The 27615-nt window shown below is 43.4% G+C and overlaps 3 protein-coding genes and 1 long non-coding RNA gene across 7 annotated transcripts in view; 2 read left to right on the forward strand and 2 right to left on the reverse strand.

The window, feature by feature from the left end:
* LOC112982123 (zinc finger and BTB domain-containing protein 8A-like) lies at window positions 1-7229 on the reverse strand. 3 transcript variants are annotated; one of them, XM_064525161.1, is made up of 5 exons: window positions 6920-7228; window positions 5956-6081; window positions 4705-5672; window positions 4003-4172; window positions 1-3595 (listed from the first exon to the last, which is right to left on the reverse strand). In XM_064525161.1, the coding sequence occupies exons 3-5, from the start codon at window positions 5642-5644 to the stop codon at window positions 3263-3265; spliced, it is 1443 nt and encodes a 480-aa protein (XP_064381231.1). In that variant the 5' UTR covers window positions 5645-5672; window positions 5956-6081; window positions 6920-7228; the 3' UTR covers window positions 1-3262. The 3 variants fall into 3 exon arrangements, with proteins under 3 accessions (XP_064381231.1, XP_064381232.1, XP_064381233.1); XM_064525162.1 differs by lacking the exon at window positions 5956-6081 and having other exon boundaries at window positions 4057-4172; window positions 6920-7229; XM_064525163.1 differs by lacking the exon at window positions 5956-6081 and having other exon boundaries at window positions 6920-7226.
* Window positions 5872-18886, forward strand: LOC135330692 (uncharacterized). Its single transcript, XR_010392694.1, has 3 exons — window positions 5872-5997; window positions 11848-11995; window positions 18160-18886. It is a non-coding gene; the product is annotated as an uncharacterized LOC135330692 (long non-coding RNA).
* ZBTB8B (zinc finger and BTB domain containing 8B) lies at window positions 13854-23501 on the reverse strand. Of its 2 annotated transcripts, none has more exons than XM_064525164.1 (4): window positions 23401-23501; window positions 21962-22931; window positions 19171-19349; window positions 13854-18849 (listed from the first exon to the last, which is right to left on the reverse strand). In XM_064525164.1, exons 2-4 carry the CDS (start codon window positions 22905-22907, stop codon window positions 18532-18534), a joined length of 1443 nt encoding a protein of 480 aa, XP_064381234.1. In that variant the 5' UTR covers window positions 22908-22931; window positions 23401-23501; the 3' UTR covers window positions 13854-18531. The 2 variants fall into 2 exon arrangements, with proteins under 2 accessions (XP_064381234.1, XP_064381235.1); XM_064525165.1 differs by having other exon boundaries at window positions 23340-23457.
* The window catches only part of BSDC1 (BSD domain containing 1), an 8554-nt gene continuing 4434 nt past the window's right edge, over window positions 23496-27615 (forward strand). The window contains exons 1-8 of the mRNA XM_026098258.2: window positions 23496-23561; window positions 23772-23832; window positions 24503-24619; window positions 25259-25429; window positions 25545-25599; window positions 26324-26439; window positions 26769-26837; window positions 27038-27119. Coding sequence (XP_025954043.1) covers window positions 23551-23561; window positions 23772-23832; window positions 24503-24619; window positions 25259-25429; window positions 25545-25599; window positions 26324-26439; window positions 26769-26837; window positions 27038-27119 — 682 coding nt within the window. The 5' untranslated portion in view covers window positions 23496-23550. The remainder of the gene's footprint in view (window positions 23562-23771; window positions 23833-24502; window positions 24620-25258; window positions 25430-25544; window positions 25600-26323; window positions 26440-26768; window positions 26838-27037; window positions 27120-27615) is intronic.

Genomic DNA, 27615 nt, shown 5'->3' on the forward strand with positions numbered 1-27615 from the left:
TTCTCTAGGATTTAAAGATAAAATCAGGTACTTTACTTGTAACCTGGCAAAGTTCTAAAAGCTACACATTAAAATCAGCTTTTATCAATAAATTAAATTCTGTGGGAACAATCCTATGAAATGAACAACTGTCAAAGCTGTTTCTTTTAAAGTTTCCTACAAGATCTTTGGTTTCCTCCTTGAAAAGAAGGAAAACCTTACTTCTGGTAATGAGTGGTATGTGATATTAACAGGAACATGGAGAAGAGAGTGACCAGAGGCATGGAAATGCAAGGAGGTGGGAAAAAAAACAAAAGAAGAAAAGAGGATTTCTTTCATTTAGAGAAAAACAAGCAAAATATATGATTGGATATGTAAAATGAAGGACAGTGTAGAAAATATAAGGCACTTACATTTATCTTGTCTTGCAATACAAAAATAAGGGAACAACAACTGAAATAAGGCAACAAATGTAAAAATTATACCTTTTTAAATACAAAACATAATTGACCTATGAGAGTTGCAGTCTTGAGCTAAAACTCCAAGCTTAGCAAGATACTTTAAAAATGACTACAAATATTTATTTATGCTACTGAGAATAATAATGTAAAAAAGCAATAAAAACCCTTGTTTGCCAAGACATAAATCAGCAGTTAATCTGCCTATACTTAAAAAGTAAATGTCTTCATATGGATAGACTGTTCTTTGTATAATTGCCCATTATAGTATTTCACATCTTTTTCTGAAGCATCTGGTCCTCACTATTCTTAGATTTAGAATATGTAATCAGACTGAATATTGATCCAGAAATCCCTTTGTTTCTGAAACCCCTCCCCAGACATATATAACTCCTTAATATTCTCATCTTTATAGTTGGCAGTTGGAAGGATTTCAGTCTTACGAGGGACACTGTCTTTTCCCATCCCCTTAATCCATCCCCAAATACACACACACACACATACATACATCCCAGTTCTTTTAGTATTCTGGGACAGTAGGCACAGATACCTAGAATTTATTGTGCATACTGTTTAATTTAAAGGGAAAGGGAAAAATCTATTAAATTCTATTTCTGCAAGCATTTTCTCTTGGAATTTGTAATTGATTGAAGCCATTCCATATTCCTTTATAAATTCCTTTGTTCTATATTTGATTTAGTTAAGGTTGTTCATGGAATATTTTTAACCATTTTGTATTACAAATTTTTGGAGCAATAAGCTCCAAGAAGTTACTAGCTATTTTCACATCAAGTCCATTTTGTGGACTGCTGAATAAAATGTAACATAAAATAGAGGGTTATTAGAAAGTTTGATAAATCCCGCCCTTCCACCTGCCCCCCAAATCCAAGCCAATGAATGATAATTTCTGTAGGAGCAATAAACACTGGTCCCCAACTGGATAAAAAGAAATAGAGTATCCTTAGAACATACGAGCAGGCTATTTCTTGACAGTCTTGCAAGTTGTTTTTTTTTTTTTTTTTGCGGGGGTGGTGGGGAGGGAAGCACTTAATGCTTACACTGTCAACTTGGTAAGGTAGCGCTTGAGCTCTCATTTAAGAGACTTGTAGGCTAGCCATCTGCAGACTGGTAAGAAAATGCTGCACTCTCTGGTAATGATGATACTAATAAGGCTATACAGTTTTTACAGAAATAAAAATAAAATAGTGACTTTGTAGCTGCCCCTGGGAAAGAGATTATATAGTATATATACGGAATTGTTCTGTAATTAATCCCAGGTTTCAGCCAAACATGCTTACACAGTAGTAAAAAAAAAAAAAAAAAAAGTTTTCTAAGCCTTTACCCATTGACTTCAGTGATCAGAGGATGAAGCCTGTAGTAATACTCATATCTGTCCAAGAAAATACAGAGTGAAAGCACCCTAGCAGCATACTTCTGCTCTTTTCCTGTTTACAGTGCTGGTTAAGATAAACTCACTAAGTTAGAAGATAAAGTGGCTCATTTTGTTTTCAAAGTAAACTTTCTTCACCATTAGTCATCTCTTGTAGTCTAACTGTAGGTGAAGTAACACAAATAAATGTCTAGAGCTTTCAGTACGTACTGTTCACTGGTGTATAGTAGAAACTGAAAAAGGTTAAAAATCTCTTGGTGACTGAATGACTCTGCAAATATATAAATTGATACTGACTGCATCTTAAAACTCATCAGTTTAAACTGAGTACAGGTCAATACAAACAAGAACAGTCAATGGCTTCAGATGTAAATCTCATCGGTTCCATTTCTAATGATATAGTATATATAGTGTACAAGTTAGCTGGCTCTGCCATCATTATTGGCAATTAGAATAGGGGACAAGGAAAGAACACAAAGGCCAGAGCAACCTTGTAAAGATTGTTTCCTTCACATTGGCATTGAAAAGCTGGCACTGCCACTGATAATGCTGTGGATGCTGAGCTACCAGTCACATCACATCAGCACTTCTGAGATTAAAAAAAAAAAAAAAAAAAAAATTCCCATGGTTACTAAAACACACCCCAACTTGAGTTCCCAGTTTTCACAGTGAATAAAACATCTACCTGTATGAATTAATGATCCATATGAGTAATAATTTTATCTGTGATGCGTTGACTAGGAATAGTACGTATGTGTTTTATTTTCTTGTAAAGAAATATTTCTCGAATGAATGATCTCCTAAAGATTCAAAGATTCTCCTTATCAGAATATTTTTTTAAAAGAAAGTGCTTTTCCAGATGTTTATGCTAAAACATTTTTGTATGTTCTTTCTTAATTCTCTGCCTGGCTTTTCTAATCACAATATGAAGACTTCATGAAATTTCATGGAATCTTCACTTCTGAATGCTGGAAAGAGATTTTCTCTGTATTCTATAGTGGTGGTGGTGGGTATTAATACTTTCTTGATCAGCAGGTGATACTGCATATAAAACCCACATCTCTAAAAGTTGAAGAAGTGGATAATTTACAATGCTTTGTCACTTTTTTTTAAGTATTTAGACTCTACCCCATTGAAAGAGGCTTTTAGAAGGGACCCATTGCCTACTATAAAAAGTTATCCATGTAGTACTTCAGTTTCCTTGTTCATCCATTATTCCATTTAAGGATGGATTATTTCTAATGAAGCAAAATACACGTATTTTGATAACAAAATTCAAAATGGGATCAATGGCATGTCCATAAATGCATGCAAGTTTGGACCTGTTCAAGAGAAAGCAATACGTCTTTGTATGATAACAGGCTGGTGGAGGGCTTATGGTCAAGACACAGGAATTCAATGTAAAAGGGATAATTTACTAATTCTTATCTCACAACTACCTAATATTTGGTTTTACTTCCTTTTCATCTGCTTCATCCTCACTGTCGTCAACCTGCTGAATGACCAAGTCGGTTGACCCATCCTCCACAATCTCCACATCAGATCTGTTGTCTTCCCCATAGTGCCACCTGGAATCCTTATCCCCTTCTGGTGGAAATTCAAGGGGTGCTTCAGCCTCCAAGTCAATGCGAATACTGTCTATGCCAGCTTCAGCCAAACACTCATTACAGAGTCTGTAACGTCTTGTCCCCTCTTGGACCACTTGTCCCGTTAGCTCAGTCACGTGGCGTTTACACTTTCTGCAGATAGGCTTACAAGCCTGATGAATCTGGGAAAATTGAAATGAATAAATTTGATATTTTATCCACAGGGAAGAAGTGTTTTTTCAGATAACAAAAAGTAGGGCTGGAGTAGTGTCAAACAGAAGTGTTAACTCATTTTGAGAGACAGTCATCCAAATGTTAAAAACGAAACAAACACAGGCTCTGTAATTCCCCACTTAGACTCTATTCAGGACTTACATAGAGCACAGTACCTTTCTGAGCCATCAATTAACAATGAATTTTCATATGAATTATGCTTCACATCATTGACTTAAACAAAACCAGATTAATTTTGTATTACCTCTTAAGGTAGGCCGTATATCAACGAGATAACACTTATACTGTGTTTAATTATACTAACACAGTTGGATTTACACATTAAACAAATCATGCAGTTACTAAAAATACATACTGTTCGAAAATGGCTACTTAGGTGATCTAGCCTGCTAAATCTTTTTCCACATGCCTCACAAGGGTAAGGGCGCTCTCCTGTGTGACAGCGAAGGTGACGCTTTAGGTCTGCTTTTCTTTTCACCACGTGTGTACAGAATGGGCACTTGAACCGCATCCTGGGCAGATCATCTGTTAGAAAATAATTTAAGAAAAACTTTAAAAGTCATAACAACTCTAGTCATGTAATATTCTAGGAAAAGGTTATTCTAGTTATGAAAAGCAACACAAATAAGCCCTTTTTATTTAAAAAAATATTATTATAGGTCTTGTCAAATACAAAGATCTTGTCTTTCCTGTTAATTACACAAGAGTGCAATAAAGGAAATGGAGTGGTCCATTAGCTATATTAAAGTGGATTTAAAATATCCAAAAAGACTAATGACTTATATTTGCAGGATGAAGCTGTGGAAACACTAAAGGTTATGCATTTTGAAAGGCTAGTTTTAATAAACTAGTACAGCTATCAGGACCAATTTAAGACAGATATTTCCATCATTCATAATTATTAAAAAATAGCATTAAACTTTCCAAACTTACATTTCTGGGCAATACAGATGAATTTTTGTCAATATACACTTTCTTAGTAATGTGTATTTTCTCACTGACAGAACAAACGATTAACAGATGATTGTGTACTTAGCGCATTAAAAACAACTCTTACCTTCAGCCCAGCTTCCCATGACACCTAGAATCGAGGGCATGCTTGTATACTGCTCGTCTGCTTTTGAAGACTTGGATTTACCAGAAGAACGGGGTGATTCATGCCCTTGCTGTGATACAGCCAAACTCCTTGGTATCACATCAGACCCTTGACCGTATTGGTATCCCACATGAGGAGATTCAACTTCTGTTTCAATCTGAACTTGCTCCTCGGATTGAGTAACGTGGCCAGCAGGCTCAGAAGCTCTGTCCTCAAGTTTGCTTGATTTATAGTGAGGAATGTCAGAAGGCTGCTGCAGTCCTAGGTGCCTGGATTTTTTTATGGAATCCTGCCTTTGCTCGTGCTTGGACAGCTGTTGCTGTGCATTTCTTTGAGAAGCTGGATAGTAGTTGAAATTGCTCCAAGCACTTCCACCCATCATACATGTCCCTTGATCTGGATTTAAGTGAGAATGTGGAGGGCTGCTTTCTGCCCTCCAGCCAGCACCATATAAGCAGGAGCGGTCCACACCATTTGAATTTACGTCTTTGTCTGAAAGACTGAAGTAGCGATCCTTTTCCTTCTCACTGATGTCCAGTGATGACTTAATGAATGTTTTACACACGCTGATAACATCGGTCATCTGAAGATAGCTAGCCGCTGACATGACTTCAATGACGTTCTGACCGGTAAGAGACAGTTTGCCCGAATACACAAAATCTAGAATAACTGTAAACGTGTCAGGAGAAAATGCCTGGAAAGTAGCTGTTGTTGGCTGACTAGTCTCCTTTGAACTCTGTGAGAGGAGCATTTTGAAATAGCCACTGCTGGCAAACAGCACATTTCGATGTGCTTTGAAGACCTTTCCCTCAACCAGGATATTGCAGTCACAGAATAAGTCTTGCCTGCGCTGCTCATTTAGTTGTTGCAGGAGGTGAAACTGGTGAGAAGAAATCTCCATTCCAGAAAAGGTGAAATGTAGGGTTGCTCTAAAATAAAAACATAATTAAAGTCTTGAGTTCTGCATCCTACAACTCAGCCAAAGATACTGGACCCAATTTTACAGGTATCTTTTAAAATAATTTTTCTTAAAATATGTTTTTAAATAACAATATGCGTAACCATACTTTTTTTTTTTTTTTGAAAAGAAAAGACTCCAGAAACAGAAAAAGCCAAATAAACCTGTACACGTTATTTGGCAGAGATGCGTGTGCTACAGCTAGGAGCATCTACTTCCTAAGGATGTGTGCAACTCGCTGGAAGCTGTACAACCTTCAGACAGTCAGCAACAAGACGACGAGCCCTTCAGCAGTTGTGAGTGTCTCGGTTGAAGAGTGCGTCCATGCCGTGAGTTGACGTTATCACATCGCCCTGGTCCGGCTGGGCTCATATCCTCGCCTCCGAAGGGACCAGAAATGGGTAGTCAGCGGCGAAGCCCTCGGCGGCCGCAGCCCTCCCGGCCCGGGCTCCCCGGCATTGGTAGCGGTCGCCGTCACTCACCCTCCCGCCCGGCCGAATTGGTCGCTCGACCCTCGGGAGCCAGGGACGCCCGGCGGCGCAGGGCCCGCCCGCCAAGGCGCGGAGGCATCTCCTGGCTGCGCGGGCTGCCGCCCCCGGTCCTGCCGCCGCCGCTTGCCGCGGGAAGCGGGGCGCCAGCGCCCGCCAGGGCTCCGGGCGGCTGCGCGCTCCCCAGCGGGACGCCGCGCCTGGCGCGCCGGGGCCGCAGCCCCGAGCGACCGCGGAGCCGCCCGCGTTGCCGGAGCCTCGGCTCCCGCTCCCCCGGCTCCGCGGGGGCTCCGCCGCGCGGCGGCAGCCCGGCGCCTGGCGCCCGGCGTGGCCCCAGCAGCTCCTGCCCCCGCTGCCCGCCGCCTCCGCCGCGCCGCGCCGGCAGCGCCCTGCCCGCGCCCCGTCCCCCGCCGCGGCCCCTCTCGCCCCGCACCCGCCGCCCAGCTCCCGCGCAGCCCTTTGTTGCCGTGCCTGGCTCCTCGCAGCCGCGCCCGGGGCTGCAAATGGCGCCCGCTTAGGTCTCTCCCAGCGCTGTGCAGCCCGGGGAACGAGCGGCTCCGAGCGGCGGCGGGCAGCGCGCCGGCCGCGCTCGGGCCCCGGCGCCCGCGGGGACTGCGGAGCCGAGGGACGTCCCTCGCTGCCCCTCGCAGCAGGCTCGCTCTGGGGCCCTTTCCGCCCCCAAATCCCAACGCCCTGTCTGGCCTGCCGGCGTGCGAGAGCCGCCACTTACCGGCTGGGTTCTGCGGGTGGCTGCCGCTGCCGCTTAGCCGAGAGGAGCAGGCGGTGGATGCGGGATCCCCGGCCCCCGCGTCGGGGCTCTTTGCGGTTTAAGGCAATGTGTTGGTCCCGCAGCCCCAAACCCTGGAAGCCCGAACGTGAGAGAAACAAAAGGTATTTGCTGACGTGGGCGTTGGACAGAGACGCCCGAGGGCTGGGGACACAATTAAAGGGGCAACGCACCGATTGCAGGCACAGCCCAGCAGCTTCCTCCGCCTGATCGCCCTGCAGTCTGGGCTGCTTCCCTCTTCTCACACCCACATGCTACCCGAGAGGGGATGTGATGCCCTAGATGCTTCCTTCTCACACCTTTATGTATAGCAGGGGCCTTGATGACCCAAATCCCTCTTTCACATGCCTGCAGCTTTCTCAAGAGGAGAAGTGGTATTCCTCTTTTTTTGCATATCTCCATTATCTTCTGAAGAAACCATGATGTCTGAAATCCTTCCACCGAAGCCTCTCACCTTCTCTCACTTGAAGTTTGGAATCTTTCTCTTTCCTGTTCTTACCACCAGGGTCTTTTCTGTGCTCTGACACCCCAGATATTTCTCATAAATACCTCTTTTCCCGTGGGAGCCATTCTGCCTTAACCATATCCTTTGTGTCCTTTTTAGCCCTTCCTTCAGTAAACTTAAGACATTCCATCTTGAAACAATTTACGTTCCTTTCCCCACTATGGGGAAAAGGGAAAGTTATCTAAAGAGTCTTTGCTCTGATAGTTAGAAACGTTCTCTCAGTATATCATATAAATTTAGTCATACCCCATTTATATCCATATATGTTGTAACAATATTTAAGGTCAATTTAATTCACTCTTTTTAATAATCTTCCTTAGTTTTGTGGATTCCATCTCCTTTCAAACTTCGATATGCAGGCCGCACTCTCAGATCTTTCATAAGACCTGCCAGTTTAAATTAAACATTCTTGAACATAAGAGTGATCAGAGCTTAAACAGTATTTGACATGAAACTCCAGTGCCTTGGACAATGGTATTAATGCTCTGACAACTGAAAACATTTGAATCTGCTGTATCCTACAACTGACCAGCCTTTTCAAGCCGTGTCACAGTGCTGCTTCATAGTCATCCTGTGATCAGTGCGTACATCCCTCTAGTCTTCTGTTGTCTCCAATAGCTTGTAATATGTATTTTTCTATCTAAAGTCATGATTTTTGCATTTCGTACTGTTTAATTTTCCCCATCTCTGTTAGCGCAGTCCAAAAAGACATTAGTTTATCCTGTAAATTCCATTTTGCATGGTATTGGCAATTCCTTAGAATGTGTCATCTGCAAATTTCATAACATTGTATTGTGCCTTTACGTCAAAGTCTAAATAATGTATTAGTTGAACTGATTCCAAAGCCAGTACAGGGGACCATTAGTAACTCTCTTCCTCCTCATCATTCCACACATCTTTCGGGGTAGCCCAACTACCCAGTACCCAGCTCCTAGATCTTACATTATTCAATAGTGCACACCTGCATATTGACTACTCTGTACAGTCCAGGTGTCACTCATCTCAAAGAGGATACACAGGAGCCTGAAACGGTTCGGAAAAGGGAAAGAGAAATGATAAAAGGTCTGGAACAGCTTTGTGCAAACGTCTATATAGTGTGGAATTTCCAAACTGGAAAAAAAATGAGGCAGATGAGGTAAGATGAAAGTCTATAAAGTCCCAAGTAGATGAATAGGACTGATTGTTCACTGCTTACTCCAGTATAAGAAGAAGGTGGTATCAAATGAAGCTAGCTGGTGACAGGGACAGAGCAAACAAAATGAGTTCCTCCTGATTTCTCCCAAAGAAGCAAAGAGAATTTGGACAAGAAAGGAAAGAGGCTGTAGCCATAAGCAAACAGACAGAAAGAGGAAAGACAGGACAAAACAATCTTTCACATTTTATTAATATTGCATTCACTCATAACGCATACAGTATTCCTTTCTGCAAGCCACAGAAGACCTTACCGTCTCATGCCTAAAAGTTGTGGACATGTGATGTGTGCATTTGCCTGTTCTCATGCCAACTTTATCAGTTTCCAGCCTTGGATGAAGTTTATTTGTATTCCAGTAAAATACTATATAGAAATTACTGTGAGAGTTATTTAGTATGTATGTGTTTTGTTTTTCCCCAGTGGAGAGATCCAGTGTGTATCTGCAGACACTTATTTGCGCTTGCTTTAATCTGTGGCAGCAGATGTTTCTTGTCGAGGTTGAGGAGTACCAGAATCAAACGTCGTATCTTTGGTCATGATTCCTTTCTGCACTGATATAAGTTGAGTTTAGAGAGGCTCACCTGGCATGTGACACATTTACCTGTAGTCCAAAGCAAGTCAATACAGGCAATGAGAGAAACCACCACTGCGGTGGATTACATAAACAAGGAGACAAGTTGGCTCCTCTACGTCAGGAAAAAGTCCAGCTGTAAGAAAGGTGAATGAACCACCAAGTGGCTAACTATCTTTCAGGACAAATGAATGTCTTTGCAAATGGGCTGCACAACACTTTTCTTTGAACGTAAGTAGTTCATAATAATTTCCTTCAGGTTTTTAAATGGTGAATTCACTTGATTTTAGACATTTTAGTTACAGAAATAAACAAATATGCACTTCTATCCCTTTTGTTTGAAAGTGGTAAAAATGAGAGGTGTCTATTAAATGCCTTCCTGATATTTGTAGTCTTAGGATCTGTTGTACAGCTACTGGTAAATCCTATTTAGGAAGTGTCTCTAAGTGCCAGTATTTCATCAGGCAAGTATGGTGAAAGTATGCTTGTTTCTGTAGGTAACAGCACAAAAGGTAACAATATGGCATATCCCTATTATCTGCTGTTGAGTGCCCAGTTTGAATTTGAAGGTGCCCACTTACAGATGGCTTTATTCCAAAGGTAAATTCCTCTCAACGTTTAAGTTGTGAGACATCTAGCAATGTCACTAAAGTCAGGAATAAGTTAAAATTAGACTCTGTCAATCCAGATAATCTTGCTATAAACAAAACTCCATCTTCAACAAATATATTTATTTTCAAATTTTAGGATATTAATAAGCAGTTAGCAAGTTTTCTTCAAATACAGCCTTTTTTTTCCTAGTCTTCTGTACATATCACCACTATGTAAATTGTTCTGCCAACGCAGATCGCTGTCTCTTTGATACTTGCTGATTTCTATGGAGATGTATGCACAAGCACAGAGGTTGACCATGCTAAACAGGGTTGAGTCCTTGGACCTGAAGTCTTTTCCGTACTTTCCACAAAAAAAGCATTGTATGTGTGGAACTAGGGAACGTTGTGTGAGAATACTAAGATTAAACTCTCTCAGAAACAAAAACTGGAACACATAGTAATATACTTAAATTTATTATAAATCTTTAAAGAAGATTTTTTATTTGCAGTAACAGGCTTTTATAGTGCTCGAATTCATTCCTCTGAAGTTGGATTTTGCCTGCAAATTCAACTAAGTAGCACCACTTTTTATATAACATCCTACACATTTTTTTAAGATCCATGCCCAAAATATTTCATCTGCTGAAAACTTCCTTCTGAAACAAACTATTTGTGGGCATATGTTGTTCTATTTGACTTAGCTGAGTTTTCAGATAATTTGTACTCTCACTTGTATACCAGTGAGAGCTGAGCATGGCAGTTTGTATGAATGCCAGTGAGAACTCAAGGGTTCCCCATCTATTAGGAGCAGACTAATAGAATTTTAAAAGCAGGAAAAAATGCAGTGATATCTAGAGTAGTTTTAATTAGAATTTTCAAAGAGGTTGCAAGTGCTTTGCTTGGAGTACTTCAGTGACCTTGCCCTGGGTCTGCTCACTGCTGCTAGGAGCAGCCACGGAACTGACTATCGGTTTTCTCATACGTAGGGACTGACTTCATCCTGTTTTGCACAACAATACATCACAAACAATACACTGATTCTAGAAGTGTATTTAGTTATTTAATCTTGTGCTTTGTTTTGTAATTCTAAATTTTTCAGTTACTGTTCCTGGCCAAGAAAGCTCCACTTGAAGATGAGATATTGCTTGGAGAGCCTATGCAATGGGAATAAACTTAGCAACTATGTAGAGGACATGCTTCTCACAGCAACATGAGATTGAGTGTTTCAAATGAAAGATTGATAGCATGCCTTTTAGGTAGCAATGTACAGACAGGACTTTACAAAATCACCTTCTTTGTTAGTGCTGATATGAAAATTATTAACATAAATTTTGCATTGTCTTATTTGGGTTTCAGTAACCAAGTATAACTAACAGTAGCACCAATTAAAAGATTTCAGTTTCCCTTAAAAATAACATTTCTGAGAAATCATAATTTCAATTAGGGTATGATTTTTGTCTTTAAATATTATGTGATACATCTTGCCAAAGAAATTCAAGACAGTACAACTGAGGTACTATAGAGTCACTGACTGATATGCATTGATTCTCAAATCTGTGAATGAAGTAAAATGCGTTTACCAACATTTTTATTTTAAATTTATTTTTAAATTATGAAAGTGTAAGTAAAATTACAAACAGCTTGGGGCTAAAGCAGCGCAATTCCTTTCCTCATTCCATCATGGAAAAAGTAATTGCCAGTCTTTTCCACTGGATCAGAAATGTACCATGCTTGGAGGATTAATTAGTTGCCTCTTTCTTTTTTTTTCCTGGATGTAAAACGTACATAATGAGAGAATGTGAACAACAGGAATTATAATCTACATTCTTGCAAAAATTATTGCTTTTAAAATAGTACTACACCTCTTAAAGGAAAAGTAGTTTTCAGTGAACATTTTTTGTTTGTTTGAAAACTTTTGAGAAACTTTGTGTTACATAAAAATATATTATTTTGGTAGTTAGTAGGTGAGTTGTTCATCATTTCATCTCAGGATATTTTTCTGTGTTACAGGGCCTGATGCCTTGAGGAATACAGTGTGCAGACAAGAACATATCACAGTCATAATGAAAGAGCTTTTTGAAGTTAAGTAGACATGGAGAAAGGAGAACCAGGAGCAAGACACCGGAAATGAGCTTAAGGATGAGATTATTACTGTGATGTAAGACACTGCCAGCTAATATTTGGCTTTAGTTCTTTTGTCTTAGCATCATCTTGACTTTCATCAGCTTTCTGCATGACAAAGGCAGTAGACTTGTACAGGATTTCTTTAGCTCTGTGGTCTTCACTGAGATCCCTAGCTAGCACCCTTGTTGTCTTCTAGTATGAACACAAATGCTTGTTCAGCCTCCAGGTCAGTAGGAATACTTTCTATGCCAGGTTCATGCAGACACTCATTACACACTCTGTAACACCTTGTCCCCTCTTGGACTACCTGTCCTGTCAACATCATATGACACTTACACTTTCCGTGTATTGGCTTGCAAGCCTGATGGATCTGTGAAAATTTAGGTAAAAAAATATTTGTAATACAATAACACAGAAATGATTCTTTTCTTGTGTGAAATGTCACAGCTCTGTGATTTATCAGAATCAGTGTTATTTCAGGATGAAAAGGAAATTATTGTATCTTGTCCTAAACTATTAAATATCGGGAAGAATCTTCTAACTGCCAGTATGCCAAACCTTAGTTGAGTAGGCTATCTTCTAAACATTATGTTTACAACCTGTGAAGAGTACAGGATATGACAAAACTGCAGGAATGGTTCTATGCATTTATCTACACAGCCTTGCTGAATCCAGGTCTCTTTCCCTGCCCCCAAAGTAACCCTGGCAAATCTCTGCTAAAGCACATCCCCAGATAAAAAATCTCACAAGATTACTACCAAGATATCTAATTAACTCCAGTGTCCTCCTTTTCTGTGGGAAATGGAAAAAAAATTGCACTTAATGTTAGATTAATATTTAATGTTTTCTGTTCTTTAACTATAAAAAAACCAGACTACATACAATGATATGAACATATATAGTACATGTGTAATTTAACATACAATAAAGACAGATTCAGTTATGCACCACTATAGAAAAAAACTTACAAAAAGCACTTAAAAGATTTGATCCCCACCCCTTAAAAGGGTAAATTGCCTATATAGTGGTGATGCACATTAATTCTCAACTTTGGTGTTATTTATTTTTATCTCTTCCACCCCAATACATACACACACAGACATTTCAACATCAAGACAGATACACTTGCAAGTCTGGCAGCTCCGGATATAATGTCAGTACAACTTCTGTATTACTGATCTGTGGAAACTGTCCAGCTATTAAATCTGGAAAGGTCTGCTGGGTTAGCATCGCTATGTGGAGTGTACTCTGAATTGTCTAAATATTGCAAAGTTTATCTTTTGTAAAATACTATAAAGATCCCAGATTTAGAACTTTACATGATCTTTTTCCCCACACAGAATTACTGGCCCTAAAATCTGATGGAACCAGAGCATGAAAAACTGGTTGTCAGTCCCTTCTTCCATTCCCTAGCACTTCTCTTTCTTGACAAAATAATATTAGATACTGTTTTGTCTTCTTTTTTTAAGTGCCCATATTTTTCATGTACTGGGACACTTTTAGAAAGTTGTATTTCTAAGACCTGATTTGGTTTCTAATTCTGAAAAACTGTTCATGTATGCTTAAATTTTACCCTAGTAACTAGGCTCATGATCAATGGGATCGATCACGTGTCTAAGCCTTTACAGAACTGCAGACTGAGCTAGTTATGCTAAAGTAATGCAAGAAGCACAGAGTCATATATTTTAGCAGTTCATTTCAAATAAAATGTTTTGCATCTTGATTGGCAGTGCAAAGTTTGAGGTCTGGCATATTGCCTTTGGATATTTTGGAATGGCATTTAAAGTTGCTGTGTACAGTACTTACTGTTTTGAGATTTTTTTTAAATTTATTTACTAGTATCCAGACTACTGCCTATAAACGTTTAATAGAAAACAAAGAAGCTGTTGTAGTTATCGTCAGGATTCTGTTTTACTAAAACATGTGCATGCCTAAAGGAGCCATTGGAAAGGTTTTAACAACTAATGCCCTTTAGATTCTAATACATGTTAAAACTATTTCCAGACATATAGAAAATTTGAATTTTAAACAATTCAACAACAGAGAAAAAAAGACTGTCTTCAATTATTTGGTTGGCATAATATTAATAGGCTTTAACAGAATAAATACAATTTGTGTGTGCACATTAAAGGGCAGAAAGCACTGTCAACATAAGTTGGATTCAAAAAAAATTCAGTTTTATAAACATAACCTTTAATTCTAATGGAAAGGTTTTAATGATTTAAAAAATTCAAAAAACAGGTTTTGAAACAGGAATACTTCCCAGGCACTTCTGAAACACAAAAATATTAACATAAAGATCCCAAATAAAATAAAAATGAACAGATTTCACTGTTTAAATGAAAACAGTGAAAAGAAAGTAGGTTTTATTATATTTTCCATTGACTCAAGATAGTCTAAATCAACAGATAAATATAGGTTTTAAATATATTCTGTAAAAGTAGGTTTTAAAAAAGTTTGATTGTGAAATATCCACTGTCATTGCAGAGCAATCTAGGATTTTTTCCCCCCTTTTTCCAGGCATTTTATTGTAGGCATTTGAGAACATTTTCTTCCGGCCAACATCAGTGACTGCTTCCCAGTTGCGTGCATATTTTCCCATGGCATAAAAAAGGGAAAGCTTTAAAAAAAGAGTTTAAAAAGTTAAGATGATTACAAAACTACAAAAACTGGTAGGGAAACAAAGTTAGTGTTAATAATATAAAAGAATTTATAAGAAAAACCAAAAAAACAGCTGGCTAGATTTTAAGTTGACAGCATCCTTTTAATCTTTTCCTAACATGAATGTGATTTTTGCTTGCATGGTATCTTGTGCTAACAATGGATATATTCATTTTTAATTCCCCAAAATTTAAATGCAAGACTTAATCTATATCTTAGTCAACTTTGTGAATGTTAAAAAAAAAAAAAAGAAAGAAAGAAAGAAAGAAAAAAAAGCTACCCTCCCAGACTATTTTATTTTCTAGGCAATCAAAAACCTCCAAAGTGCTCCAAGATCCACTATTATAGCTAAGTTACTTCCACAAATAAGGTTTCGGTTTATAAGAATTCATCATTTAAACTAGACTAAAGGACTCCAGTTATGAAACTGCCTTACAAAACATCAGAAAATTAAATGACCACATTTGGAAGATTTACAAGGTCTTGCACCAAGAGGTAAAATGCACTATTAATACCAGTGCAGCATGTATTCCTTTAGTGAAATACATTGCAGTTATGTGCAAAAGTACATTAAAATGTATATTCCTAAACAAAGTGGGTTACATAGAGCTAAGACTTTAAGATATGCGCCTGCATGGCCTTTTAAAAACTTTGAGAAAGAGATTATATTAGAAATAACTTTTCCAAAAACATTATTTTTGATTCTTCATTAAGCACCATAAGAACCTTTTAAAACAGCCACATCCTTTTCTCAAAGCTTGTAGAGGCTGGATTTACAATGGAAGATTTCAGGAAAAACACCAAAAAACTAGGTGGAAAGCACAGCAAACAGATTTACATGAACATGGTCACAAGGAAGTGGGTAAATTACACCCTCTTCTACTAAATACAAAGGCTAAAGGACTCCATTAAAAACAAAGTAGCACGATATGACAGATCAACAGGAAACATCAGTTTTGGTGGTCACTTTCAATCTGAAATGTGAATGTAATGCCTCCCCCACCCACCCCTTACCCCGTGTTACACAAAAGTTAACACAGCTGCATTTTCTACGCACAAGACACACAACAATAATCTCTAATACCAAACAAAGCAGGTTGAAGTAAAATTGCTGAAGATCTCTGCAGTCTTTTCTGCAGCTCTTAACTCTATTACATACAGACTTTCATAAGAGTTTAATTTTCCCTTCTCTGAATGTCCTCAAAATTTCAGAGTTAGCTAGTCTGCACCTCAGCACAGTTCAACAGTGTGGTAAGCTAAATCATCTGACAGTTTAATTGTAGCACACTAGCCAGCACCATGCCCAGCGGATACTCCATGTCTAGTGGCCTCTACAATATTTACAATGAGATGGCATTCTCCTGTTAGAACGACCAGAGATTGGGATGCCTAGTCACTAAATACCATTTCGGATCCCTATTTACATTCCTACCCCACTTTCATTATGCCAGTTAGTCTCCCAGCAATCACAGATATCATGACTCCCTTTCAGGTGTTCTCACACACAGAAGTCCTTCCTTTATCAGATAATCAAATACCAAAAAAATACCCTCTGAAGTTGGGCTCAACGAAAACAGAGTAGTCCAAAAGAGTAGTCCCAGTGAGCTACAGGGGGGATTTTCAAACGTGCCTACGTGATTTAGAAGCCTACTTTTTGTGTAGATATTCAAAAGTGTTTGGCACTCAGAATTACAGTAGGATTTTCAAAAGAGCCCTGCTCCAAATCTGGCACCTACATGAACTGTTTTTTCAAAGGTTTTTATTTAGATGACTAAGACCGGGACTATAGAGTCCTGAATTTTTTTGAAAACTTTGCCTCAATGCTTTTTTTCTATTCTCGTGTCACTATGATACTGTTCAGCTATTACAAACTCCCAATTTATAAATGATCTGGAATAGGGTGGAATAGAGTGAAAGTTTTAAAACTCAGAATGCAGCTATAAATAGCAGATCTTAAAAGTGATATGTTGCTTGCTCAGTTTAAGTCTCAGAAAATAAACTCAGGAAGTGATGCCAGTATCTTCCTGAGAAGGTGGCACTTACCAAGAACGCAGATCTAGAGAGAGATTTCAAAACAAGTCTATTTACCTTCTGCTGTTTTTATGAATCATTAAGTAGCAAAAAAGCAACTTGTTTAAAAATAAGCTTATTTCTTCTTTCCTCACCCTGCTTGATCTGGCAATGAATTCTTAACTGCTTTGTGATATCAGAATCACTTCTGTACAAATAAATTGTGACATTGCAACAGGATTATTGCTTCACTGCAGAATGAAGCAGATAGAGAAACTGAACTGTTCTCATTCAATATGTGAAATAAAAGCACAAGATATACAAAAATAACTGGTTAAATCAGAGGACTTTTTCCCCCAGGTTTCATGGTATGTTTCCCCACTGTGAAGTATTTCTTTAAAACTTCAAGAAATACTGTCTTATTAAGTCAGAGGAACTTAATCTTTGCCAGCCATGTCTGGCTCCCTCTGATCTAGCACTTAACTCCAGCTAGAAAGACTCATATACAATCTGCCTTTTCATTAAACACTTATAACAAAGAAGTATTAACTCTATACAGTCTTACTTCACAGAATCTTTCAATATTGTCTCTTCATTAGGAAACAGAAGGTTACGCATGAACAAATAGGCTTTCTGTTGGTGGTTCGTTTTCTTCTAAAGCTTCCCAGCTTGATTTTCATAGTTTATATCAATTTGGTAACTGAAAGGTAACATGACCTCACCTCCTTTGAAAGCCAACCTTTATCTATCTCAGCAGCGAAACAGGAGGTCCACAGTGGAGTTTCAGCAAAACAGTACTTGGATAAATTTGCACAACAATGTAAACCATGAGGAGGATTGCCAAAGACTAAAATAAAATACAGTAAGAGAAAAAGAAAAGGATGTGCATACAAAGAAGCTAGTACAAATTTCTGAAATTTCCCACCCAATTGCTTCCAAAAGGTATACAGAGCTGGTTCATAATGCATAGCTCAGATACTTATATTTAACTGCTCCTCAGCTACATCAGCTGTGAATCTGGATATTTAAGTATTAGAATTCCTAAGTAACCTGATTAACAGATTTAACTTCCACTGTAAAAAAGTGAAGAGAATTGGGCAGTTCACTTATTCTCAACTGAGTGACCAGAGCATTAGACACCATAATGTTATAACATCTTAAGTGTGCTTAGTGTTTCTTAAGCCAGATCTAGTGTTGTCTGAATGTCTTTAAAGACACATCTGAAGATCTGTAGTCCAATCTCAAGAGAGGCAGATGCAGGGAAAACAATTCAAAAAAGAAGCTTGCTCTCTAAGTACCTACGACTGAAGATATGTGAAATATATTTATTCTTACTGTCTATACTTTCATCTGCAGCATATTTTTGTTAGCCTGGTTGGTCTACCAGGTCAAATCCTGTCTAAACAAACAGCTAAGGTTTACGGTTTAGATAATACCATCCTAACAGAGAAGGATCACAACTTAGTTTGGAAAAGTCCAAGGTAATGGATGAAAACTACATTTCTTTTAATCTACATCTCTCTTCAGAGAGAACGCCGTGACTGCTTGAGATCAGGGATTAAGGGCCATGACAACAGTACTGGAAGAAACCTGCTATCAAAATAACAGAGATGTTCCATTTGCAAAATGTGCTGTCTCTTAAAGCTGGGATGCAGAGACACAACGGGAGATTGTTCAAGTACAACCTCTGTGAACCCTAGACAGAAGATTCTCCAGAGAATTCTGGTGCACAGCACTGAAAACTTGAAAGTATTAAAAATTCCAATTCTCCCCACTGTTCTTTAAAAAATTGAATGATAAAAAGCAGTACAGTCTCACTAACTGGACAAATACCCATTTTTCCATTGCAGACTGACCACTGTCAGAGTCGCTTTAAATCCTCCCACTCTCGTCTCACTGCTACATAAGTGTTTCTCGGTCTGATAAGCTCCTGTGGATTTCCTGCTTATCATCACCATCAGCATCATCATCATCAGCTGGATCATTTTCCTCTCCAGACTCCACATATATGGGCCAATCATTATCTGTATCACCCTTCTCTTGGCCTTCTGAGGAAGGTTCCATTAGGCTGAGGTTAATGGGCATTGAGTCCTCATGTGTAGTGGTCACACACGTGCAGCTGTCACACAGGCCAAAGCGTCGTAATCCTTGAGACATGCTACTCGTGAACGTTCTTCTGCAACCTTTGCAGATAATTGGCTTGTTTGATCGATGCACCTAAAGTTAAAAATAAAATGTCACGGTAAAAACTCAACCTGCCTTCTTGCCTTAGCTTTTTTCAGGGGGCTAGTTTGCATATATATATTCCTACAACAGAAAGAAATCTACACTTAAGTTATTGGGCAGATGCTTAAACTTATTATTGGCAAAGTTTGTCTCACATGGTGGCAGCAAGCATTTAGTCCAATGTATTTTAAAACAGCCTTAATTCAAAATATGATGAATATGACTTTTACCTAGGATAGCATAATGACTGCAAAAAACCAAAGACCCTCTGTTTTTTTAAATCTCCTAATAGATACCGTCTTTCAAACTTACACTTAAAGCATGACTCCGAAGGTGTTCTTGCCGAGTGAAACGTTTCCCACATGTCTCACAGGGGTAGGGCCTCTCACCTGTGTGAGAGCGAATGTGCCGTTTTAGTATTCCTTTCTGTTTAGCCGTGTAGGGACAGAATGGACATTTGTGAAGCTTGATTGGCACAACTAACACATCACCTTTTGAAAAGAAAACAGTGCATTAGATTAGGCAGTTCAGCAACGTTAGCTCTGTTGGCTTCTTACCCTCATTGCAAATCTGAATCAAGGTAACTGTACTTTCCCCTCTTTTTGCATTTGGCTTACCTGGGATTTCTGCAGGTTGTACAATTTCAGAAAACATTAATGCAGCTGAAGATGATCAAGTCCCTTGAAAATCAGGTTGACTATACTTCTGTGGATCACAATTCTGAGTGACTTGGCTCACAACAGAAAGACAAATTAATTTTATTTTAAAAAGCCATTTAATTAAGTGCCAAAAATCTGTGTTTAGAGCAGTGGGGCCTCTCTACTAACCCAGCCACAAAAAGTCTTTCTCTCTCTCTTTTTTTTTTTAAGATGCCATTAGCATTAAACAGCCTTAGATATTAGAATCTTTAACATAAACCACAGGCAGAAGTAGTGCAGTGCTTCCCACATGCTTTTACAATGTGCATTAATTTAGATGTGGGGAACCCATCTAAAAAGATGAAGATTTTTTTCTACTCTCATTCACTTTAGCCTTTCTACTGGAAATAACAGATGAAGTATTCCAATGTATTTACTCATTTTGTTTCACTTTTCCTAGAATCAGTCTAATACACACAATAAATATTTAATTTATGAGGTCAGATGCAAAAATTGAGAATTTAATTTGAAGATTATATTTTACATAAACATGAGTATTGTGAAGTTTTTCAGTAGCAGCCCACATGTTGAGCTTCCTTTGTAGCATAAAGACTGAGGTGTTACATTGAAAGATTAGCTTTCCTTAACAGTTTAAGTACTGATTCAGGAAAGTATTTGCATACTGAGCTGTGAGCTCCTTAATAGCTAGACCAAAGAAGATGGAGCTTTAGAGCATTCTTTGAATTAAACTTTGTCCATCTCAGTCTCAAGAAAAGTGAGTGTTAAGTATCGACATGCAGCCTTCAGGAGAAATTCAACTGGCCCAATTCTAGAGCTCTACAAGGTTTCCAGAGTCTGCCTCAGGATGAGAAGTGCCACTCTAGAGGTGCCTGTTTCCCTCCACCAGCTAGGAAGAAGACCAGGATGTCTAGAACAGATCTGGATGCTTAAAGTTAAATGGTATTTACCTCATCTGTCTTGCATTCAAAAAGCTTGAGTGTATGAGAGAGTCATTCTTTTGTTTATCAGGACCTGCCTTCATGGTTGTTTCTTGTGAAAACACTGCAGATACCAGGAGCGCTAAAAGCAGTGAAGAGATATTCCCATTCTACTGTATGCTTATGATGTTCATTTTTAGCAGAGAAACACTAACTGAATGGAAGGGGTTTGTTTCCTATTTAAAGCACTCCTAGCTTTAACATTTCTAATATGTTGTCCTAACACCTCATATTCTCTATCAAATTTTAGAAACGTTTCAATGCTACGCTAACCATCTGAAGATTTTAAGAGGAAAATAGTTAAGTACAGTTTGTCTGTTAGATGCCCCTGCCTTACCACAACACTTAAAAGGTGTAGACATGATCTGGTGACAGCACTCTGTTCTGATAACTTCAGTCTCTTGGTGAAGCTTTGAGACTGGATTAGTGACTTTATCAGATTTGTTATTTTAAAACAGTGAGAGGATATATTGCTTTTATTGGCTTTAAGATCACACATGCTTGCTTGAGCTGGAAATGGCATGAAAGTAAGCTTGCTGTCTAGGTCTATGAAAGATTTCCTTTGTGCTGCCCACACCTCTATTTAACTTGTTATATCCTGAAAGCCTGTAACACTTGCAGCGTACGCCAGAGCAGCCTCCCTCCCTCATGAGACAGTTTGCACAAGGTAAGTGGTGCTCCAGCATTACTGTAAGCAGATAAAACGCCCAAATCCTCAGTGTCCGTTTCAGGAGACGCATACGGACACGAACTTCTGCAGGTCCCTGACATTGCTGCTATGCAACATCCCTGCCAGTGCTAAGACAATCCAATGGACACCGGGCTAGTGAAAACAGCAGAAGCCCAGACAACCAGCAGCCAAAAAAGGAGTCTGCCTCTAAGCTTTCAGTGCTTTAGACATTTAGGCATTAAAGACATTCTAGGTACCACTTAGTATTGAATAAAACTGACTTCTGCCTTTTTGAAGTTCAAAGCAAGTATCGGCAAACAGGCTATCACCCAGCAACTGATTAGCTGACAGGAGCTCCAGCGGAAATAGCTACCTCTGGCGTGTCGGTTTCTACAGTACATCCCCCTCAGGGCAGCCCAGCTTGTTTTTCTGATTGCTCTTTATACCACTGAAGTCATGAGATGAAGATTGTCTTTTAACATCCAGCTGCCATTCCAACAAGGTCCCAGATGAGATGGTTTATTAAAGCAGGGTCACCAACATTAAGCTCCAGGATCTGCTTCAAAAAGATTGTAAAAACTATCAGAAATACTTACCTTCCAAATGCTGCACTGAATAAATGAGTACAGCTTTCTTTGAAGTCCACAACAATAGTTTATTTTGCTATGGCACAAAATTCAGCAATATATTCCTGAACAAGAGTGAGAGTAACTGTTCAATTAACAAAGGGAGTTGCACAGCTAAGCAGTTTCCTCATCAATTACACAGACGCGCTACACCCTCAGGAGTCCTCTCACCTGTATCCTCACCATACCAGTCGCTGTGAATGTCCATCATGGAACTCATGGCTACCCCTGCATCCTCTGGCCTACCCTCAAAGCCCCGAACAAAGTGGTGAACCACATCGTCCTTTCTCTGAGCTGTGCTGTTGCGCAGCAGGGCCTCTAGGAACTGTTTCATGTGATAGTTATTGCAGGCCAGGTCCATCGCCTGCCCACCGTGCAGCCCCTCTTCCATCTGCTCAAGGGACAACGGAGTCGGGTACTGCTGCAGCCGTTCCCCCACTTCTACCTCTACTCCATCGGGGTCAAACTCTACTTTGGGTTCTACCCCCTTGGGCAGCGAGGAATTAACGTCATCTGGAGAGTCGCTGCTCACGGGGTCTCTCACCACGAGCTCCAAGGGATGGCAGCTGCTGCATTCACCACAGGGAGGATCTCGCTGACAATCTGAAATCCTTTCCTTCTCCTGCAGGGAAGAGACAGAGGCAGAGCACTGGCTCTTTGAACCGTAAGAGGTGCCCTCTCTCGCAGAACTAGCACTCCCGCTATCAGCCTGATAGAAAGCAGCTTCTCTCTCTATTTTCCTGCAAATATCTAATGACGACCTTATATACGTTTTGCAGAAGTTGACCACATCAGTCATCTGCAAATAGCTAGCTGCAGACATGACCTCAATAACATTTTCCCCACAGAGATCTAGCTTCCCTGAATAAAGGAAATCTAGGATGATGGAGAAGGCCTCGGACGTTACAATGTCCAAAGAAGCGGTGCTGTGTCGTCCGCTGTCCTGGATGTAGTGAATCAGCAAGGCTCTGAAATAGCCACTGTTTGCAAATAAAATGTTTTTGTGTGCTTTGAAGATCCTCCCCTCCACGATGATACTGCAGTCACAGAAGAAGTCCCTCTTCCGCTGCTCATTGAGCTCTCCCAAAAGCTTGGTGTAGTACGACTGCATCTCCATCGCTCCCGCCGCCGCCTCCGGTTGCTGCCGAGAATCAGCGAGAGGAAGCCGTTACACAAGCAGCCCGCGGAGGGCGGGGGACCCCGGCGCGTCCCCTGCGCCAGCCTCCCCTGAAAGCCAAACCGCCGAGCCGCAAACTTCCCGAAGGGGTGTGGGGGGGGGGGGGAGGGGGCAGCCCGAGAGAGCACGGGAAGCCGTGCCGGGGGCCGCGGCCCTGCCCTCGCCCCGCCCCGCCAACAAACCCGCGACGCCTCCACCCGGGGCGGCCCGCGGCGCGGCCTCACGAACCAGGGAGCCGCAAGACCCCGGCCCGGCCCGGCCCTGCCGCGGCTCCCAGGGCGCTGAAGCCCCCGGCCCCGACCGCAGCGCAGCACCCGCGGCCCCGAGCCGGGGGCAGCCCCACGGCCTTGCCAGGCCCGGCCCGGCCCTCACCTTCCCCGACCGCCACACACCGCCGGCCGCCGGCCCCCTGCCCCCCCCGCGGCCGCCGTACCGCCGCCGGCCCTCCCGGAAGGCGGAAGTGACGTCGGCCGCGAGGGCCGCCTCCCGCCGGCGCAGCGGGGATGCGCGGCGGCGGCCCGCCCCGGGGGCGGGGCCTGCGGGGTGAGGGGTCGGTAAATAGTGGTGACGTCAGGTGGCCAAGATGGCGGAGGGGTGAGAGCAGCGCCGCGGCGGGGGGCGGTGGCGATGGGGTCTCGGTGCAGGGGGGGGCGCGACCCGGGAGCTGGGGGCGGTGAGAAGCGGGCTGGGTCGGCAGAGCGGGCCGCGGTGGCGGGGACCGGACCGGACCGGGCCCGGAGGGCGGCGGGTGCCGGAAGGGGTCTGAGCCCCGAGCCGGGCCCCCCTGACGCGCGTGTCCCGCAGGGAGGACGCGGGCTGGTGGCGGAGCTGGCTGCAGCAGAGCTACCAGGCCGTCAAGGAGAAGGTAGGAGGCCGGTGGCGGCCCCGGGGCGGCGGGTGAGCGGGCGTCCCTCCCAACCCCCCGTGCCACGGGCTCCGCCAACGCCTCTCCCCCGGGCCGCAGCCGCCTTAGATGCCGAGCTAGCGCCGGCCCTGGGGCCTGCTGCCCCCCCCGGGGCGCCTGCGATCCCCAGCTCAGGGAGCCTGGTCGCAGCAGCCCTCTGCCCCGCGCCCCTGCGCCGCGGCCCCTGCTTGTTACCGGCCCCAGCGTGGAGGGGCCGGCTGCTTCGCTCCGGGGGGCTCGGTGCCCTGGGGGGCTCTGCCCGTGATGCGAAAATCTCCGTCTGAACCGCGAGGATGAGTGCTCATAGCATTGCTTTCTGGTGTGTAACTTCCTGCCTGTGACACATTGCTTATACTAGTTATATATGTAAGACTTAGAACACTGCTTTTCCTAACTTGTTTTTTCCCCATCCTTAGCTTAAAAACCCCACTAATGTGGTTTGGGAGTAGCTGTCTTCCACTGTTATTGTTGCTGTTATGGTCTCACCCCTTGCACGTGTTGTGTGTGAACCTCAGTTGCGTTAAAGGCTCTGACGCACTAATACTCGTAACGTTATCGCGTGCTCGTAGGGCACTAATGAGTTTGTCGGAGACTCCACGGATCACGTAATCTGCCTTTCTCCTCCTTACAGTCGACAGAAGCTTTGGAATTCATGAAGCGGGACCTGGCCGAGTTCACCCAAGTCGTGCAGCACGATACAGCCTGCACTATCGCCGCCACGGCCAGCGTGGTCAAGGACAAGCTGGCAGTGAGTATAGGAGTGAGGGAGCTGGGATTGCTGCGGAAAGCAGAACTGGGGGTAAACAAGGTGTGCCTGCAGCAGGCAGACGGGTTCTGCCTCTAAGGACACAATCCTTTCTAAACAAAACCCAAGATATAAACTTGGGCTTCAGATTTCAGACTTTCTCCCCAGTGCCAATTCTGTACCAAGCCCTGTGCGATCTTGCTGTGTTGTGGGGAGGAGCCTTTGGGGACAAGTGGAGAAGGGTTTCCTCTCTCTCCCTTCTCCCCCTGTGCCATGTAGACAGGTTACTGGCAGTGTCGCTGTAATGTGACATCGCATTTCTGTACAGGCCGTCAGCATTGTCCTGTGCAGCTGTTGTGACTGTCCAACCCCCAAACCTGGCTGTGTCTTTCCCATCTCACAACCCAGGCCTGGTTTCCTGCCAGCTTATTGCCACCACCTGCCTGCCACCACCTGAGGCTGGTTCCTGCTACCGCACGGTTCTCATAGCCCAGCCCTGGCCACGCAATTGTCTCACTAGCGTGTATTTGAGGGGTGAAAAATCCTTCTTCTGTGAAGGACCCTAGCCAGGAAAGACTCTTTGAGATTTGTCCTGTTGCTTCAGGCGCTGTTACTTATGCTATGTTGCTTTTTCTCTTCAAGAAGACAGAAGGTTCCTCAGGTGCAACTGAAAAGGTGAGGAAAGGGCTCTCCGACTTCCTGGGTGTCATCTCGGACACGTTTGCTCCTTCGCCAGATAAGACCATTGACTGCGATGTCATAACGCTGATGGCAACACCCACGGGTACCACGGAGCCCTATGACAGTGCTAAGGTGAGTGTCCCCTTCTGAAGCTTCCACCTGGGGTGTGGAGTCCTGAGCCCTGTCATTTCGGGGCTTAGCTGCTGCTCCTCTGCCGACAGCTCTTCCCTCCTGTGTTTTCCTCCAGGCTCGTCTCTACAGTCTTCAGTCAGACCCAGCCACCTACTGCAACGAACCCGACGGTACGCGTGGGGCTGGGCAGGGCTGCCGAGCAAAGCTGGTGTTTGTGTGGGTGTCCGTGGGCTGTCCCGAATCGCCTGGTTCTGCTGGTTTGGCTGCAGCCTGGGTCACCAGCGATAGCAAGCAGATCTGTCTGTTGCCCTTGAGGACTAACCCGTGCTTTGAGTTTGCTGGGTCTGTTTAAACCACCTCCACAGCTGGTGCTGTCTGGCCTCTTGCTGGTGGAGGACCCAGGATGTAGGATGGGCTCAGGGACCCATGTCTCCCCCTCAGCCCTTCCAGTGCGATTCTGGTGCCCGTCGCTTAGCGTGTGACCTTCAGGTGCTGTCTGCTGAGCCTCTCCTGGGGCTTCAGGGTGCCCCGTGCAGTCCTTGCAGCAGCAAGGTGTTCGCTGAGCTGCAGAAATGCTCCCTTTCCCCAGGGAAGGGGAGAGTGCCCAGCGTGTGGGGGAGGGATGGGTGGGCATGTGTGCACCCCCATATGCCTTGACTGCCCCTGGCTTTTAAAGAGCTGTGAACTTGGGCTGTTGCCTGCTCCCCTGGTTGCTCTGCTTTGACGCATCCAGCTTGGGAATGCCATCCCAGCTGCTGTCTGCAGCGTGAGGCCTCTGAAAGGTGGTTTGCTCCTTGTTCACCCCAGCTGGGCTGGTCTGTAGTATCTTTCCCATGAAGCTTTTCCTGCTGTATTTGTGCCAAGGATTTTGCTATCTGTGCTTGTCCTTTACAGGCCCTGCTGAGCTCCTTGAGGCCTGGCTCTCTCAGTTTAACCTAGAGGAGAAGAAAGGGGAGATCTCAGAGCTGCTGGCGACCAGCCCTTCCATCCGCGCGCTCTACAGCAAGATGGTGAGGCACCTGTCGTGGGCAAGTTCTGACTGACTGGGAGCTGGGTGTGACACAGGGAAGCCCGAAGCTGCTTGGGCCCTGGAGCTTTCGGCAGGACTGTGCTTGTGCAGTAAACAGACATGTTTTTCTGCAGCTCTCTGGTGTCTACCCGAGCACCTGCAGGTGTGTACCTGATGCTCAGTCCCAATTCAGCATGGGACTGAGCCCCTAAGAGTGCAGGTGACCTGTGTAGGTTACAGGGTAACTGCAAGTCTCAGGAGAGAGGAGCAAGGTGGCAACTGCAGCTGTCACTTTAAAGTGACTCATTGCATTTTCTGCCTTGTTCCCAGGTCCCCGTGGCTGTTTCTCATTCTGAATTCTGGCAGCGCTACTTCTATAAAGTGCATCGCCTGGAGCAGGTAGGTCAGGAGGAGGGTGCTTTCTTCAGTGGGCCGAGGAGCGCTCTAATGCAGACCAAAGAGAGAGAGGAAGGTGCCTTCCCCTGAAAAGCAGGGCTCTGGGCTGCCTTTTCCGTGTGTTTGTTGTCGCTGACGCTGGACTGCCTTGGGGAGGAAAGGACTGGGGCTGTGACTGGCTGCTGACTCTGGCTTCCCTGCAGGATGAGGTCCGGAGGGAAGCTCTGAAGCAGAGGGTGGAGCAGAGCATGCACCGAGAGGAGCCAGGCTGGGAGGAGGATGAAGGTGGGTTGGATGGCGAAGGATCTATGGGGAGGGCTCACGCGGACCCCAGCAGCTCTGAGCTGAGAGGGCAGCGGCTCCTTCTCACTCCCACAAATTTGGCTCCCAGCCTGGCCACAGCCATTCCTGCCTCACTGTCAGCTGCCGCTGCACTCGTAGTTGGGCCACCAGCTGCTCCAGCTGCTCGTGGTTGCTCTCAGCTGCTCTTTGCTTGGCTAGAGCATGGAGGAAGCTGATCCCCCAGCACTGCTCCGACTGGATCTGCTCTGCACGGCACCAGTGACTGAACACCGAGACGCCCAGCGCTGTAGCCTCGGGGGGAGTTAGCCCTGCAGCCCCCTGGGGAGGGTGGTGGGAGGGGGAAGAAGGGTGGGGTGATGTGGGAGGCCTCCCTGGAGGGCTGGGCAGAAGAGGCTGGTTGAGCCTGGTTAGAAGAGGCCTGCGGTGGTTCCAAGCCCAGTGTTGGGGACTGCCAGGCTGTGGTGCTGTTGCTGCTCCC

Source organism: Dromaius novaehollandiae, chromosome 23 (assembly GCF_036370855.1).
Source record: "Dromaius novaehollandiae isolate bDroNov1 chromosome 23, bDroNov1.hap1, whole genome shotgun sequence".
Lineage (NCBI taxonomy): Eukaryota > Metazoa > Chordata > Aves > Casuariiformes > Dromaiidae > Dromaius > Dromaius novaehollandiae.